The sequence below is a fragment of the Melospiza melodia genome, chromosome 3 (assembly GCF_035770615.1).
Source record: "Melospiza melodia melodia isolate bMelMel2 chromosome 3, bMelMel2.pri, whole genome shotgun sequence".
Taxonomy (NCBI): domain Eukaryota; kingdom Metazoa; phylum Chordata; class Aves; order Passeriformes; family Passerellidae; genus Melospiza; species Melospiza melodia.
The window spans coordinates 102877749-102892000 of NC_086196.1; the positions used below are offsets into that span (position 1 = coordinate 102877749).

Sequence of the window (14252 nt, forward strand, 5' to 3'; positions counted from 1 at the left end):
AAAGAGAAAAATACTTTGGAGCCTAGGGGCAATTTTTCCATACTGCAGTCAGCATGAAGTGCCACTTCCTAGCTCCTTCCCTAGTTAGCAACTTGCTGGCATTGCTTGCTCCAGGCAGGAAATGCAAGTGAGCTCCTGCAATTCCACAGGTAAATGTCTCCATGGGACGGATGACACTGATGGGAACCAACAGGCACATCTCCTCCTAGAAGAGAAAGTTGGAATTTGCCTAATAATGTGAGCACCATTGGCATTTTTAGTCACATGACTTCATTTTTTCTGAGCTGCCACTCCTCACCTGATTGTCTGTCCAAAAATGATGTGCTGGACTCCAAGTCCAAAGTGACCACTCCAGAGGAACTGGCCATCAAGATTAGATGCAGCTTTTGGATGTGAGCAGGGGCACAAGCAGCCCTGACATGATTGCTCATGGCTTTATAAATTGGGCTATGACTAAACCTTCTCCCAGCCTCAGCTGTCACCAAATTGCCTTGCTGACAACAGAAGCAACCTCTGCAGCCCTGGGTGCCTCCTCCTCTGCCAGGGGGGAAGTGAGGGCACCCAACACCCCCTGACCATACAGGAGTCCTGGACAATAACAGCGCCCAAAAGCTGTCCCACATCTCTCTGGGCTGCCTTTTGGAGGATTAGCATCACTGCAGGACAGCAGTTCTCAGGCAGTTGATGCTCAGAGAGCAGCTGGAGCATCTCTCCCTGCAGGCTGGGCACAGCTGAGCTGCACACCCAGGTGCTGCCCCAAAGAAAACCCTTCATGAAACAACCCCTGCCAATGCCCCCTGCCCTTTTTCCACTCACACTGGGTAATTAACCTCCTTGGTAAACTTTGAGGCTTCTGTAGGAGAATAAAAAACAGGATAGAAATTTCTTTCAGCAAGCAAAATGTGGACACTTAAGCCTTTGTATTTTGAGTACTGCTTGTCATTAAGCAAAAATTACTTTATTAGTTGCCTTTGCACTGCAAATAATTACATTTAGGCCATTAAATTTCCCCATTCAGTGTTTCTGCCTGCTTTTTGTCAACTGTGCATGTTCCATTTAATATTTACAGACTGGGGCACTACTCTGGCTTATTTAGTAATTAATTTCTTTAAATATTTATAGCACTTTGACTCTCAGCAAGGGTTCTGTTTGGTAAGAACAATACTGTTCTGAGCTTGATAGTGTCATGGAAATTTCAGAGGCAAATTTCCATTTTGGAGCATAAAAACATATAGATTTCTGCAACAGACTGTAATGATTTCAGAGTAAAGTTTTTATTACTGAACAATGTATGTGCTAAAAAAATAATCCAATTATGCCCTTGCAGATAATTGCAGACTGAAAACACAGTGTTGAGAGATCTATTTTACGACAGCAGTATTTGCACAGCAAAAGGAATCCCCCAAGAAATTCTCCATCACCTTTTTCTGAATCGCCACTGGCACAAAGAACAAAACCCAATTGCAAAAAAAGCCTAGGAAAGAGAGAGCACAACCTGCAAAATGCAGGAGGATATTTTGCTAGCATCTTTTCCCCTTAGAATATCCTTTTCCTTTTGCATACCCCGATTTTAAGACTTTTAGGCCCTTTGTGTGAAATGCTGTGTGCTTATCAAAAAACCTTAAAAGGCTTAAACTTAAAGGCAGCCTTGGGAAATGAAAATAGCAGGAAGATGCTCCATCTGTGTAAATTTGTCTAGTAACCCTGATGGTGGGAATGTGATCCAAACAGGAAAAGAGATTCTGCTACCCTGGATGTAAGAAAGACCAAGCCACAGTGGGTGGTTTTGCCAGCACTCAGATGAGACACACTGAGCCTGATTTTTTTGGGGAAAAATCAGCTGCAGAATCACCCCATGGGAAAGGGAACAGGAGGAAGGGCACAGGAATCAGTCTGATGCTTGTCCAGCACACCTTGCATTTTCAGCCTAATGCACTGCTGCCTTTGGAAAGCCTCCCCCAGCCCTCAAAACAGCACTCTGTCTCCTCATGCCAGAAGGACTTTCTTCCCTACTAATTCACGTGCAACCAGGCTATTCTGGAACACCAGACAAGCAGCATGAACAGTCCCAGAGACAGAACCCAGCCTTGGCACTTGCCTGCACTCACACCTCTCACACCTTTATCATGTGGCACTCAGCCTGTCACAGGCACCAGCCAGACTCAGGGAAGATGCAAAAACCAGGACCAAAACCAAGCTGGCCTCACAGAACACGTGCTGAGCTGCTTCTTAAACAGGGGGGGCTGGACCACAGATGCAAAATCTCTATTATTGTTTGAAGCTCTAATTGCAGGGTTTTGAGGGAAATTGCTGTTAGAGATGTGGTGTAAATGCCCTCTGCCCTTCCACTCTTTCTTTGAAGCTCTCAGATACCCAAACCAAGCTGCTGGCAACTTAGAAAAAACTAATTGGTGGAAGTCACACTGAAAATATGTTGCAGGGCACAGCATCCCCACCTCAGTATCCTTAATTACAGAATCACTCTGTTTCTCTGGCCAGGAGGTGCTGATTTTAGCACCCATTTAGCACCATTCCTGGCTCATCTCTCACAGCAGTGCAGGTAACACTGGAAAGTGACACCTGCCTAAGGCTGACTGACATTTCCCACTACAGGAACCTACCTTCCAATGCAAGTGAAAGTTTGTTTGCCTTGTACTGAGGGTGAAATCTTCTATGATAGTTGTTCTTTCATTACAAGACTTTCCCTCCCAAGTCCCAGCATCTGCAAACAAACAGGCAAAGGCAATTTTAAAAAAGGTTTGACCTTTCAGCCACAAGTTTTCTGGCTTTGGTTAGCTCCAGCTATTGCTTTAATCACATCTTATTATTTCATGCTCTGTGTGCTATGTGTCAGATTTTACTTTTAAGGAAGAAATGCTGGCATATGCTGTTGCCTAATCGATGTGTGGGGGAAAGCAGTCATTAGGGAAAGCCTACAGAACAGGGTATTTTTAACATGAACTTCTGTGTTGTGGGAAAACATATGCCCCACACAAAATCACCAATGCTCAGTAATGGAATAGCCACATTTACACAGGATGCACACTGCCTGTCTTATGGCAGTTTTAACAACATGTGTCCTGATACATCCAGGCACACGAAAGCACCTTAAACTCCTGGGGGAAAATCCCCTGGGGTGTAAACAGCCCTGGCTCCATTCACTTCACTGAGCCAGCTCAGGGCTTGCTGCAGCACCTGTGGCAGGAGCTCAGCTCTCCCTGGCTGCTCTGGGCTGCAGGACTGGGTAGGTCGCTGGCATGAATCAGCACCTCCCACCAGCAGCCGAGTGGGAGGGAAAATAAAAACGCAGTCGGAGTGAGCAGCAGAGAGGCCATTGATACCAAACGTCCTGGAGCAGCTCCCAGGCAGGGAATGCCTGAACAGCAGCAGCACTCAGCAAGGATGGCACAAGAGCTTGGATCAGGCATTCATGGCAGAGAGTAGAGACAAACTCAGCCTGCCAGAGCTGGTCCTGGCTGAGCCCCGGGGCCACTCCAGTGGCTGCAGCAGCTCCCTCACCCCTCTGACACACCCCTCTGGGGATGCTGGCCCAGCTCAGGGGCCCAACACCCACCCCAAAGCACACACACACCTCTAACAGACCCTGGCTGGGATGTGGATCTGGGCTGGGCAGCAGGGAAACCCTTGGGCCAAGGCAAATCCTCACCATGCCCTGTGTTCCTCCTACTTGGCAATGGGAATCAATTTTGGCCTTGCTTGTCCTACCTTATGGGACAGATTCCCCATCTTTTACTTCACTTACACACTTTGCTTAGGATCTTGTGGGATCTGGCATACCCAGAGCCCTGAAAGCTGGTGTAGGTTTTCAGGTGTTGCTCTAAGTCAGGCTCAGAGAGCTGCTCCTTGGCTGTGAGCCTTGAACAAACAGAAGGAAACCCCCCCTTGCATTTGTTCTGCAGTGTGAGCCCCCAAATGCCTTTGCTAAAGCAGCCTCCACACACACAGAGGGAGATGAACAGAGGTGCCAGCAGCTGGCTTTGCCAGCACAGGTGAGAACCACCAGTGCTGGGGAGGCAGGGACAGCTGAAACAACACAAGTGTCAAAACTAAGTCAAGTGCAAGCCAGGGAGAGAGGAAGGCACTTCACCTCCCAGGAATAAACTCAGTTTCTCAGATTAGTGCACAGGCTGGGGGGAAATGGGCAGAACATGGGACATTTCTCTGAGGGCTTCATACCACTCCTGGTACTTGCCATAAAAAAGACTGGTTTTTTATCTTGAGGAAGCCATGGACAGTCATACCCATGGCCCACTGGAAGTGAGCAGTGCACAGAGCTGCAGCATTCCTGATTCTGAGGGGTGCAAACTTCTCAAAAGACTGCATGTTTCAGCAGCACAGAGATTACCATGTCCTCTGCAAGATGCCAGACAAGATTTGTAGATGAGTCATAATCCAAATTTTTCAGCTGCATCCAGTCTGTTCTGCCTACGTTGGTCCTTAAAATTGAACAGTTTCATGCTCTCCTCTGCCAGTATCTCTCTTCATGCTCTTCCAGCAGCCACCTTTTCTCTGTTTTGTCATTCTGAGCTTCTTTTCTCTTCCATCAAAACCCAGTAGGGATGTCTCAAACATCAGTAGCAGCAGGTCTCTCTTGAAGAGCAGGAACTTCCTATTTTTCTACAAGCTTTCTTTGTGAAAATTGAATGTCTTTGGCTTTTATTTTTACATTAAAATATGTTTTTAAAAGTTTGAATAGGAGACCAGATGGTTTTCAAGCTAACCTAAAGCACTGACCAATTCATCAACAAACCAAAAACAGCAATTGAAGGGATTCAGATGCAGACCTCTGATTTCTCCATCTCTCTCTTCATGGGAGCTTACTTCCCTTAAAATGGCAGTTAAGAGGCTTTGCACAGCAGCTAATTTAACTGTGTGGAACAGCATAAACACTGGCAAAGATTAAAAGCAACAACATGTGATTTACAATGAAGATCTTCCTTGTTCCCTGTACATCCTCAGCAGTATCTCCCTACATCTGTCAAACCTGTGCCCTTGTGGCTGTGACAGATCTGTGGGGTTAAGCAGTGTGAGCTGGCAGAGGGGCCATGATGTTACTGTCATTACTGACAGCACACTCAGGAACATGCTTGCTTTTGCCAGCTGTAGCTGTGGCTAAACTAGCTGATATTACCATTCTCTATAGTTTTTGGAAGCAGGATGCTTTCATCTGGATGTTGATACACAAGAACCTGTAGGTTTGTTTGCTACTACAGAAATGATGCTGCATCCCCAACTCTTTTTTTCCCCTTAGCAGCATTAACTTGAGTAATGCTGGGGGAGCTGCTGAAGGTCTGCTCCAATATTCTGTGTGCCCTCCAGCACTTGTACAACACCTCTGCCATAAAAGCAAGCAAGCAACACACAGAGCAGGACCACCACAAAACTAAATGTATTGGTTCCATGATGACTCAGGGACAGGAAACTAAACCCAGGCACTTCGAATATAAATCTATTTGCAAAGAGAAATTAAACCAAGTCCTAAGACTTTGGCCATAACTTGCAGCCAGCTGGGCCCCCTCCTGCTCTGACTGAAGGCAGCAGCCAAATTTCCATTGCCTTTGCTGGAAACACCTGCAGAGCACAGCAGCTGTGCCAATCTGCCAGGGGCAGCAAGGCAGGAATAGCAGCCCCATGTGGGACTGCAGCAGGGAATGCGACATGCAGGAACACAAACACCCACTCTGAGATCTGGCCACTGTGGACAGGGAGTGGGTGAGAGGCTTGCAGCTGGGCTGGCAGGACATCAAATACCAAAACTGGTGTGAGCCCTGTGGCTGTACTGGAGCAACCACACTGATGGTGAGTGACCTTTGAGACCCCAACCACCCTTTCTGTCCTTCTCCCTTGCCCATCTGCTGTCATCTTTAACACATCTCTGGCACTCTGTGCTTCCTTGCTCACACCCACGCTGCAGAATGGCCTCCCCAGCCAGCAAACAACATCACTACAGCAAACTGCTCTTCAGTCCACAGGCCAGGGGGTGGAAAACATGCACAAAGACATTTATCTGCCTGGCAGAGGCAGTAAAGCAACAAGAAGCCACCGAGCTGGGAGGCTTCTGAGAGAGAAACCTTAAGTGTCTGTGTGGGCTCATTGCTCTGTTGCTGACTGACATCAGCCTCTTTGGGCTCAGAGAGATCCATTTCATTTTAAAGGGAACTTTCCCCCAGGGATCTCATTAGCACCACCATGAAAGACAGAAAGGAACGGGAAGGTTGTTGGGGGAGGTAATGGTGAGGAGGTAAATAGGACAGAAGCACTGTCAGAGAGCATACCCAGAGCTGTATTTTCTCTTTCTCATGCACACACACACTTTTTCTGTCAGAAAAACTCACTTGGCATTGCAGTAATGAACTGTGGGGTTATATGTCTGTAGGTAAAAACACAGAGCTAACAGGCACCCTGTGGAGACAAATATTCAAACAAAATCTTAACTTTCCCTCTGCAGGACTGGAGCACACCACGCCAAGGTCATTCAAACAGTCTGTTCTAGCCAACAGCACTGGACAGCAATGCTCACCCAGGGGCTGAATTTGGGCTGGACCACTGTTACCCTGGGGTAAGGATGCAGGCCAATTTAAAAGCCTGGTAAGTATAAATTATCATGTTTGATGTCCCAACAACAAACACTGCATCAGTCAACACATCCCAGGCAGTTACACAGGTGCTCCTAAAGCAGTGCTGCCCTTCAGTGAGCAAGGTGTGGGTGAAACCCTCCATGGAGCAGCTGCTGCTGAAGGTGGTGCTTGGAGAACAATGTCTGTCCAAGAAATTTCACCTCTTTCTGGAGTGAAAGCAAAGCCTCCATGACACAAACAAAGCAGTGTCTTGCTCACTTCTCGTGTGACACATCAGGGCTACGTTCTGCCTGTGTTTGTTCCAAGAGGAACTGCAAGACATCATCTGAGAGTCCGGGCGTCCTCCTCCTGTTTTCCAACAAGACTTCTCCTTCAGCTGGCTTTGAGAAGCAAGCAGAGGGGGGGTGGTTTGGAAAGATCTTACATCCATCTCTGTTCAAGACCAGCTGTGCCATTTGCAGGCATCGTGACACGTATTTTGTCCCATCTTTTTGCTCCAGCTCTGAAATCTTCTGTGACAGACACCGTGAGGCAGCCTCGTAGGTTGGATCCTCTCTCTCTGGCTGCTTTCTGCAATACATTTTGTAGAAGCCATCCAGAGAGTCCCTGATGCTGGGATCTTCTGCACCATCATGTTCATGCATCCATGAGAGCACATCATTAGGTTCAGAGGGCTCACATAGCCCTGCTTTTAGGTAACAGCTCACGTTTGCTTCCTGAGGGCCTTCAGCAGAACTGGCTGCAGGAGCTGCAGATGATGGATTGCTCTCTCCTGCAAACAGAGGATCAATGAAACTCATTAGTCACCAGGTCATCCCTGTGGCAAAGCCTTTTTCTGTCCCCTTCCCACTGCAGTCTGGCACACAGGCTCTTTGCATGAGCAAACCAAGTGCTGCTCTGAACACAGCTGGGCTGCCCCAGGGCCTTCCTGCACAGGTTGGTGTAAGATGGGCTGATCTGGGCACCTCACAGTTGTCCCAGCCTTGACACTGCAGTGACCGGACCTACTTGGTGGTACAGATCTCCTGGCTCCTCTCAGTTACACTTCCAAAGAGGTAGAAATTGGGCTCTGCTGCTCCTGGAGATGACAGCTGATCCACAAGGAAGTCTGGTTTGCAGCTGAGACACTTCTGCATCTGTTTCAGTTTTTTCCCTCATCCCTGGGTCTAATCCTTATTTTTAATAGTTCTCAACTTTACTCCAGCACAATGTGCAGTCCTGACCTCCAGCTTTCAGCCAGATTCACAGCCTCCAAACCAGCACTGTTCTGGTGACTGCATGGAGTTTCAGAATGAGGACTGCAAAGGGGGACTCTGTGCTTCCCCATGAAATCCCACTTTTACAGCCTCGCTGCACTAAACGCTCTCCCCGCACCCTGATGGAATTTTTATGGATAAAATCAATGCAAAGGCCAAGGATTTGTTCTTGCCTAGCTCTTCTCCTCCTTCCTTGCTGACCCACATCTCTGGATAACAGGGCTGTGGTTTTCTCTTGCTTCTCAGCAATCAAGGGGATGCTTTGCACTAATTAACATAGCACAACAGGGACACTCGGCATTGACAAGACCAGGACAATCAGCCAGCTTCTAGGAGGAAGAAATTCCACAAAGAGACCTTGAACTGGGCCAGGCAGTGCCTCTGACTGCAATCTCATCTCCAAGCCCACTGCACCAGACCGTTTGCCAAGCACCTGAGTCACCGACAAGGAAATTTTCCAGGGCTCAGCCAGAGGTTGCACAGCCGTCATCTGCAAGTTACATAAGCAGGATGCAGGCAGTCAGAAAATAGCTTGGTCTTTTCTAATTCCGTGAGATGTGAAGCAGAGTGCAGTCCTTCATTCTGGTAGGAGACCATGTTCAAAGGGAGTCTCAGTGTGGTGGCAGAAGGCTGTTTTTCTCTCCTGGTACAGAGAGCCACCCTTCCCTTCCTAAGCAGGGGTTCATTAACGTGAAATTAAGCTGTCTGTGCAGACACACTGTACCTCATCTCTTTCTTCCTGTCCCTACTTCCCATCTTTGATCTTTCTTCCCAATTGCACTTCATCTCTGATTATGCAATTTTAAATAGAACTTTCCCTCCCCTTGCAGTGTCACTTCCAATGCAGTACAAAGAAAAGCTTGGTGGCCTTCTTTTAGCAGTGAGCTCTGGCATCAGCATAGCAGAACAGAGAATGGGTCCATTTTTCCCCAGCAACCCCTCAGCCCAAGCTAGGTTAGAACTGAAGCCTCTTGCATCTCTGATAATTCAATCAAGTGGCAACAGGACTCCAGTGCCACTGGACTGTGGCAATTGCAGACCCCTGGGCTGTGTTGGCCTTATGCTACCTCCTGCTCACAGCCACATTTTGTGACAGAGCAGCAGCTGCCTCCACTACACACACCAAGCCTCCATGACTCGGGAAAAGAAAAATTCTGTTGGTTTCATGTTTTCAGGGGAGACTTCAGCAATGCTGCTTTGCCTTTCTCCTACCATCTAAGTTTGGGTATTAGGAAAGATAACTCCACAGAAAGGGTTGCCAGGCACTGGAACAGGCTGCCCAGGGAAGTGGCTGAGTCACCAACTCTGGAGGTGTTTAAACAACATGTAGATGTGGCACTTGGGGACATGGTTCAGTGGTGGACTTGGCAGTGTGAGGTTTATGGTTGGACTCAATGTTTTTAGAGGTCTTTTCCAACTTCAGAGATTTACTGCTTTTTATTCCACAGTCAGTATGGCCAACAAAGCTGACATCCTTATGCTGAAGCACAACCCACCACAGAAGTGACCAGCAAGTGTCTCAGGGGTATATTCTGGAGTGTGATTAGTCAGAACATATTTCATCATCATTATTACTATTGTGAGAGCAGTTTTCTTTCAGTTACTGCTTCAGATTTATGCATCTCTATTTCCCAACAGTAGGCCCTGTCCTCCTAGTGGATTACTTTTCTAGCGAAGTCTTCTTAAGGCAAGATAGCCAACAGGGCTGGATGTCCCAGCCCTGGAGTGTTCAAAGCCAGGCTGGATAAGGCCTTGAGCAGCCTGATCTAGGGGGAGGTGTCCCTATCCATGGCAGGGGTTGGGACTATATGGTTTTTAAGGTCCATTCCAACCCCTCAGCACTCTATGATTCTATGACACGAAAAGTTGGATGCAGAATTCCCAGAACCAATCTATACCTCACAAAGTGCTGCCTTTCCTCAGCTTTCCTGACAATTTCCCAATACATTCTCAAACTGGGTGCCAAGACTGATGTTTGAGAATACACCCCAACCTTTTCCTGCCTAAAAGTTACCAGTTAAGGATGACACCCTTCCTTGATACCCTCTAAAGAGCTGGTGCTGCTGTTGAAAGGTGCAAATCTCCTGAATGATTTATAAACCACAGGCAACAAGCACAGCAACAGGATGCCTGCAGGGTCTAGAAAGAGTCTCTCAGCTGGAGCACACACAGAGCACACAAGCACAGGTTGTTGGCCAGAAAACGTGCTGCTAAAGGCAAAGACAGCATTCAACTCATCAATCCCTTTGCCTCTCCATGCACATGCACCCCTCAGAAAATCTGGGATTCTCTCATAACACACAGCAGTGCTGCTTCAAAGCCCAGACCTTTCTGGCCATCTCTCAGCAGCAGGAAAATGTAGTTTTATAAATGCCTTTGTAAAATCCTTCCATGCAAACTTAACAACACAGCTGTCACAAACCCTTGTGTTGGCTTGACCCAACACCTACAGGGGTCAAGGCAAAGATGAGCAAGGCTGAAAACTCTCACTTCTCTGCCTGCAATAGGATTTCATAACTAGAGAATCTGGCTCATTATTTTTAGCTATTTTCACTCATTTTTACTACCAAGTATTAAAGGGGGAAAAAAAGCACCAATAAAAAAGCACCAAAAAAGCACCAATAAACTGAAACAGTCATTATTAATGTCTATTTCATTCTCATATGATGGATAATCATGAGTAAGAATGTATATTATTGTATATTATTTCATCTGTTCCTCCACTCCATGCTAATTGAAGTTCAGCATTTGCAACTAATTAGTAAAAGAGCTGGGGGCAGATAAAAGGATAGATATTCTTGTGTTTATAAACCTGCTGATGAAAATTTAAAAGCTCCATCTGGTACAAGCACATAACCCTACTGCCTGAAGCACAAAACCAAATCCTGCTTTGAACCTGGGCCACTTTCAGTGAGGCAACAATGCAGCAATATTATTAGTTGCACTTACAGAAAATGTAGCTGTTTGAGTTTCTGTATAACTCTGTTCAAGCACAGTGAAGTTCTCACAGATTGCTTTATTTCTCTTATCCTACCAGCCTGTCAGGATCTACCTGGGGTGACTGCAATCATGCACAGGAAAGGGTCTGTGGTTGCCATGAAGTGCAGTAACAACAGAAAAGTAAACACAGATGCTGTCCCTGAGAGTTTCTCCAGCTCTCACCCTGCTCTTAGACAATCCCTCCTTGCCCTTCCATCAGACATGTCCATATGGCATGGGAAAGCTCAAGGAGAGGTGATCCTACTTGGACTAGAGCAGAGCTGCCAACTGACCCAAACCTGTGCCTGTTCAGGGCTGCATCCATCTGCACAGGGGCTGAGAACAGGTCCCATGCTGCAGCTGAGCTCCCTACAGGTATGGAGCACTTGAGACACATGATGCATAGAAAAGCATCTTTTTGCCTTTTTTTTCTTTCCACCTGGCTCCTTTCCAGTGGGAGTGCATGTATCACCATGGGAGTGCAATTCCTCTCTGCTCAGGGAAGAAAGAAAAAATTTTAGGAGAATTTGGCAGGAGCTCTTTCTACCCCAATCTCACAAAGCACTTTAGCCTGCCAGTAATCACACACCTGAGTACTCAGAAATTGCAAATCTAGACATTTGAGGACCAAATTCTTGCTTGCATTAAGAACATTTCCTCTGATTACAACAGTTAAATGTGTGAGCTGCTGATCCCATTCCTTTACGTGAGCCGAAATATATTTGCACTATAGGATTTTTATTACCACATTTAAATTGCAATAGCACCAAAAAGACAAGTACCAAGAAAATAAGTATAAATACTGCACAAACACTTACCACATTGAGTAAATGACAGATCCTAATGCCTTTTGGTGTACAGGACTGAATAATTGTAGAGATTACAATATCTCTGCTTTGCAGAAAACAGCTGTTGACTTCTTGGGCAAAGGGAAAATGAAATTTCTGATGACATTATAATTCAAAAAGACTGTTATAAGCAAAGTAAATTTGTTCCTTGTGGGTATTTAAATTGTGAACTGAAAGTGAAAATAAGAATATAATAAGCCTTGCTACTTTGCTGTCTCCCTGGTGCCACACAAACCAGCTTTCTCCCTTTGTCATCTACAGTAGGCTGCAGCTCACAAGATGGGATCTGTGAGACTCTGCTTTACACATGACATAACCAGCTATATTCTTCATCTTCCAGCCCACAGGAGTGGCACATGTGGCTGTGTCTGACTCTGAGTGCTGGCCAAGAGCTCTGCTAATGCCAGCTGCTCTGACAGGAGACCTGGAGAAAGTGAAGGTGGGCAAAAGGCAGGAAAATGGGAGGAATTTGGGGATTGGAGCAGAAAAGGGAGACAGTGACAGAGGAATAGCACTGGCTATGGCCCAGTACTTAGGCAGGCTCTCTGCTTTTTTTCTTCTTTCTGCTGCACATTTGTGGTGTGAAAAGTTGTGGGGGGGATTCAATTTGCGTGGAATGAGACGTAAGCGGTTATTTTAGGGAAGCATAAAAACTCTTCCCTTTCAGTGTAACCCCCTTAGGAATCTGAAATTCAAGAAAAATAAAAAGGCTAGCAAATAGTAAAGTGCTCTTGAAATGCAATATGCAGGCAGAGTGCATTCCCCTAGACACTCTTGGAAATGTCACAGTGGTATTAAACCCTGCCCTGCTCTGAGAGCTCACATCCGACGCCCGCTGCGCTGAGCTTTTAATACAGCTGGGAAACTCAGCTCAATGAAAGCTTTCACTGCTTAAACACACTGGATTTAATAAACCACAGGGAAAGTCAGCTACAATATGAACTACAAATTAACACTCCTTATCTGCTGAAGGCCAAGAGATAAACACCACTGCCACCTCACAGATCTGTTCCTAAGCAACCAGGCCCCACAGGCCAGGGCAGGAGGTATGGGCAGAAGCAGCTCATAAACACCATCACTTCCAGCTGTGCCCCCAGAGCCTGAGGAGGATGACACATCCTCAGCCAGGCCTCAGAGCAATGGGCTCTGGATGTAACTTCACATCCAGGCTTTGGATGTAACTGTCTGTGAACAGCTGCTCTAAGTGCAACAGCACACAGGGTCACTGCAAAGATCACAGGTGTCTTTGCAACATAACACTGGGGTGCCTGAGATTTTATTTTCACAAGAAAGCTCCTTCCCTTGGAGCTCAAAATCATTCTAAAAATACACACAGCAAATTTAAGCACTCTTCAAATAGGCATACTTAGAGTGGTTTAATTTACATGATTCTCAAGCCAGTAAAAAAACCCTAAAGCCTCCTATTTGTCTCAAACACTGCTTAAGACCTAAGGTTAAAGAGTTGATTATTTAGGGTAAACCTTCTTTGAAACATAAATAATAATTTTTTAAAATTTACACGGCTGAAAACATGAACTGTGAATTGGAGTTATTATCCAGCAGATGAGGGCATCAAGGGGCTTTATTAAACTGCAATTATCTGCTGCTTTCCCGTTACCCACAAAGTCTTGGGACTCAGCCTGACTCACCACGTCTGTGCAACACTGCAGGCACCAATTTCCCAGAGGAAACTCTGATAAGGCTCCTTGAGCTAACTGCTCAGCTTCTAACCAGGCACTAGGAGAGCTCAGGAAGCGAGTGTGAGAACAGCAGAGTGCAGCTCAGGTGCACAGACATTGCTGTGCTGGAGCAGCCTCTCCTTTCCCAAACACTCAGTGGGCATTCCAGCTCTGACAGACAGGATCCAACACAAGCATCCCCAAGCCAAGCCTCTGCCTTCTCTGCTGGTGAAAATCAGAGCTCTCCACCCATGTCAAGTCCTTTATCACCACATCCACAGCACTGCTCTGCCCACAGGGAAGACTCACCATTTGAATCAGATTTGACTTCTGTCTTCCTGCAAGCAGGAGGATTTTTTAGTAAAATGACGGATTTTTTCCTCTTTTGATCTATGACTTGCAGTACTGGTTTTTTAATACATGAAAGTCTCTAATTTAGCCCCAGATTGTATTTGTCTTTAGGCTCATCCTATTTCAGAATAAAAGTCTGGTGCTTGAAGCAAATGAGAAACAATCCTGCTACCCAATTTTCACTGTTTAGGATTTACAAAAATTTTATGGAGAAAATCTTGTTCTATGGTGACTGAGGAAGCTTTCTCACTTTAGTTACATTGCACAGATGAAGCAAATGATAGTTATTTCTGTTTATATTTTTTTCCAGCCAGAAATTGTCAACTCCAGTCTTGTCTAGTCTCTTTTTTCTCCCAGCTGATTCTGTAGAGTTAGCTCTTTCTGAACTATTAGCTTTCTGACCCAAGAAGCATTTTCCTAAGGAACTCTATTTTACTAAGAGCAATGAAACTCCAGAACTCAGAAAAGGATTTTCTATGCCCACCTCTTCAGCCAAGAACTGAGAAAGACCCTTGGGACCCTGAGTCCTCCAAGGATACC

At 46.1% G+C, this 14252-nt stretch overlaps 1 protein-coding gene across 5 annotated transcripts in view; it reads right to left on the reverse strand.

The window, feature by feature from the left end:
- Nucleotides 1-20: 20 nt before the first annotated feature.
- SHLD1 (shieldin complex subunit 1) overlaps nucleotides 21-14252 on the reverse strand; it is a 40252-nt gene continuing 26020 nt past the window's right edge. For 4 of the 5 annotated variants that reach the window (XR_010027183.1, XR_010027182.1, XR_010027184.1 and 1 more), the window contains exons 4-5: nucleotides 2622-7371; nucleotides 21-205 (exon numbers count right to left, since the gene is read on the reverse strand). Coding sequence is in view for 1 of the 5 variants with exons in the window: in XM_063152373.1 (XP_063008443.1) it covers nucleotides 6854-7371 (518 nt within the window). In the remaining 4 variants the exon portion in view is untranslated. Of the gene's footprint in view, nucleotides 206-2185; nucleotides 7372-14252 lie in introns of those variants that run through there. The other variant, XM_063152373.1, reaches the window with a different exon arrangement.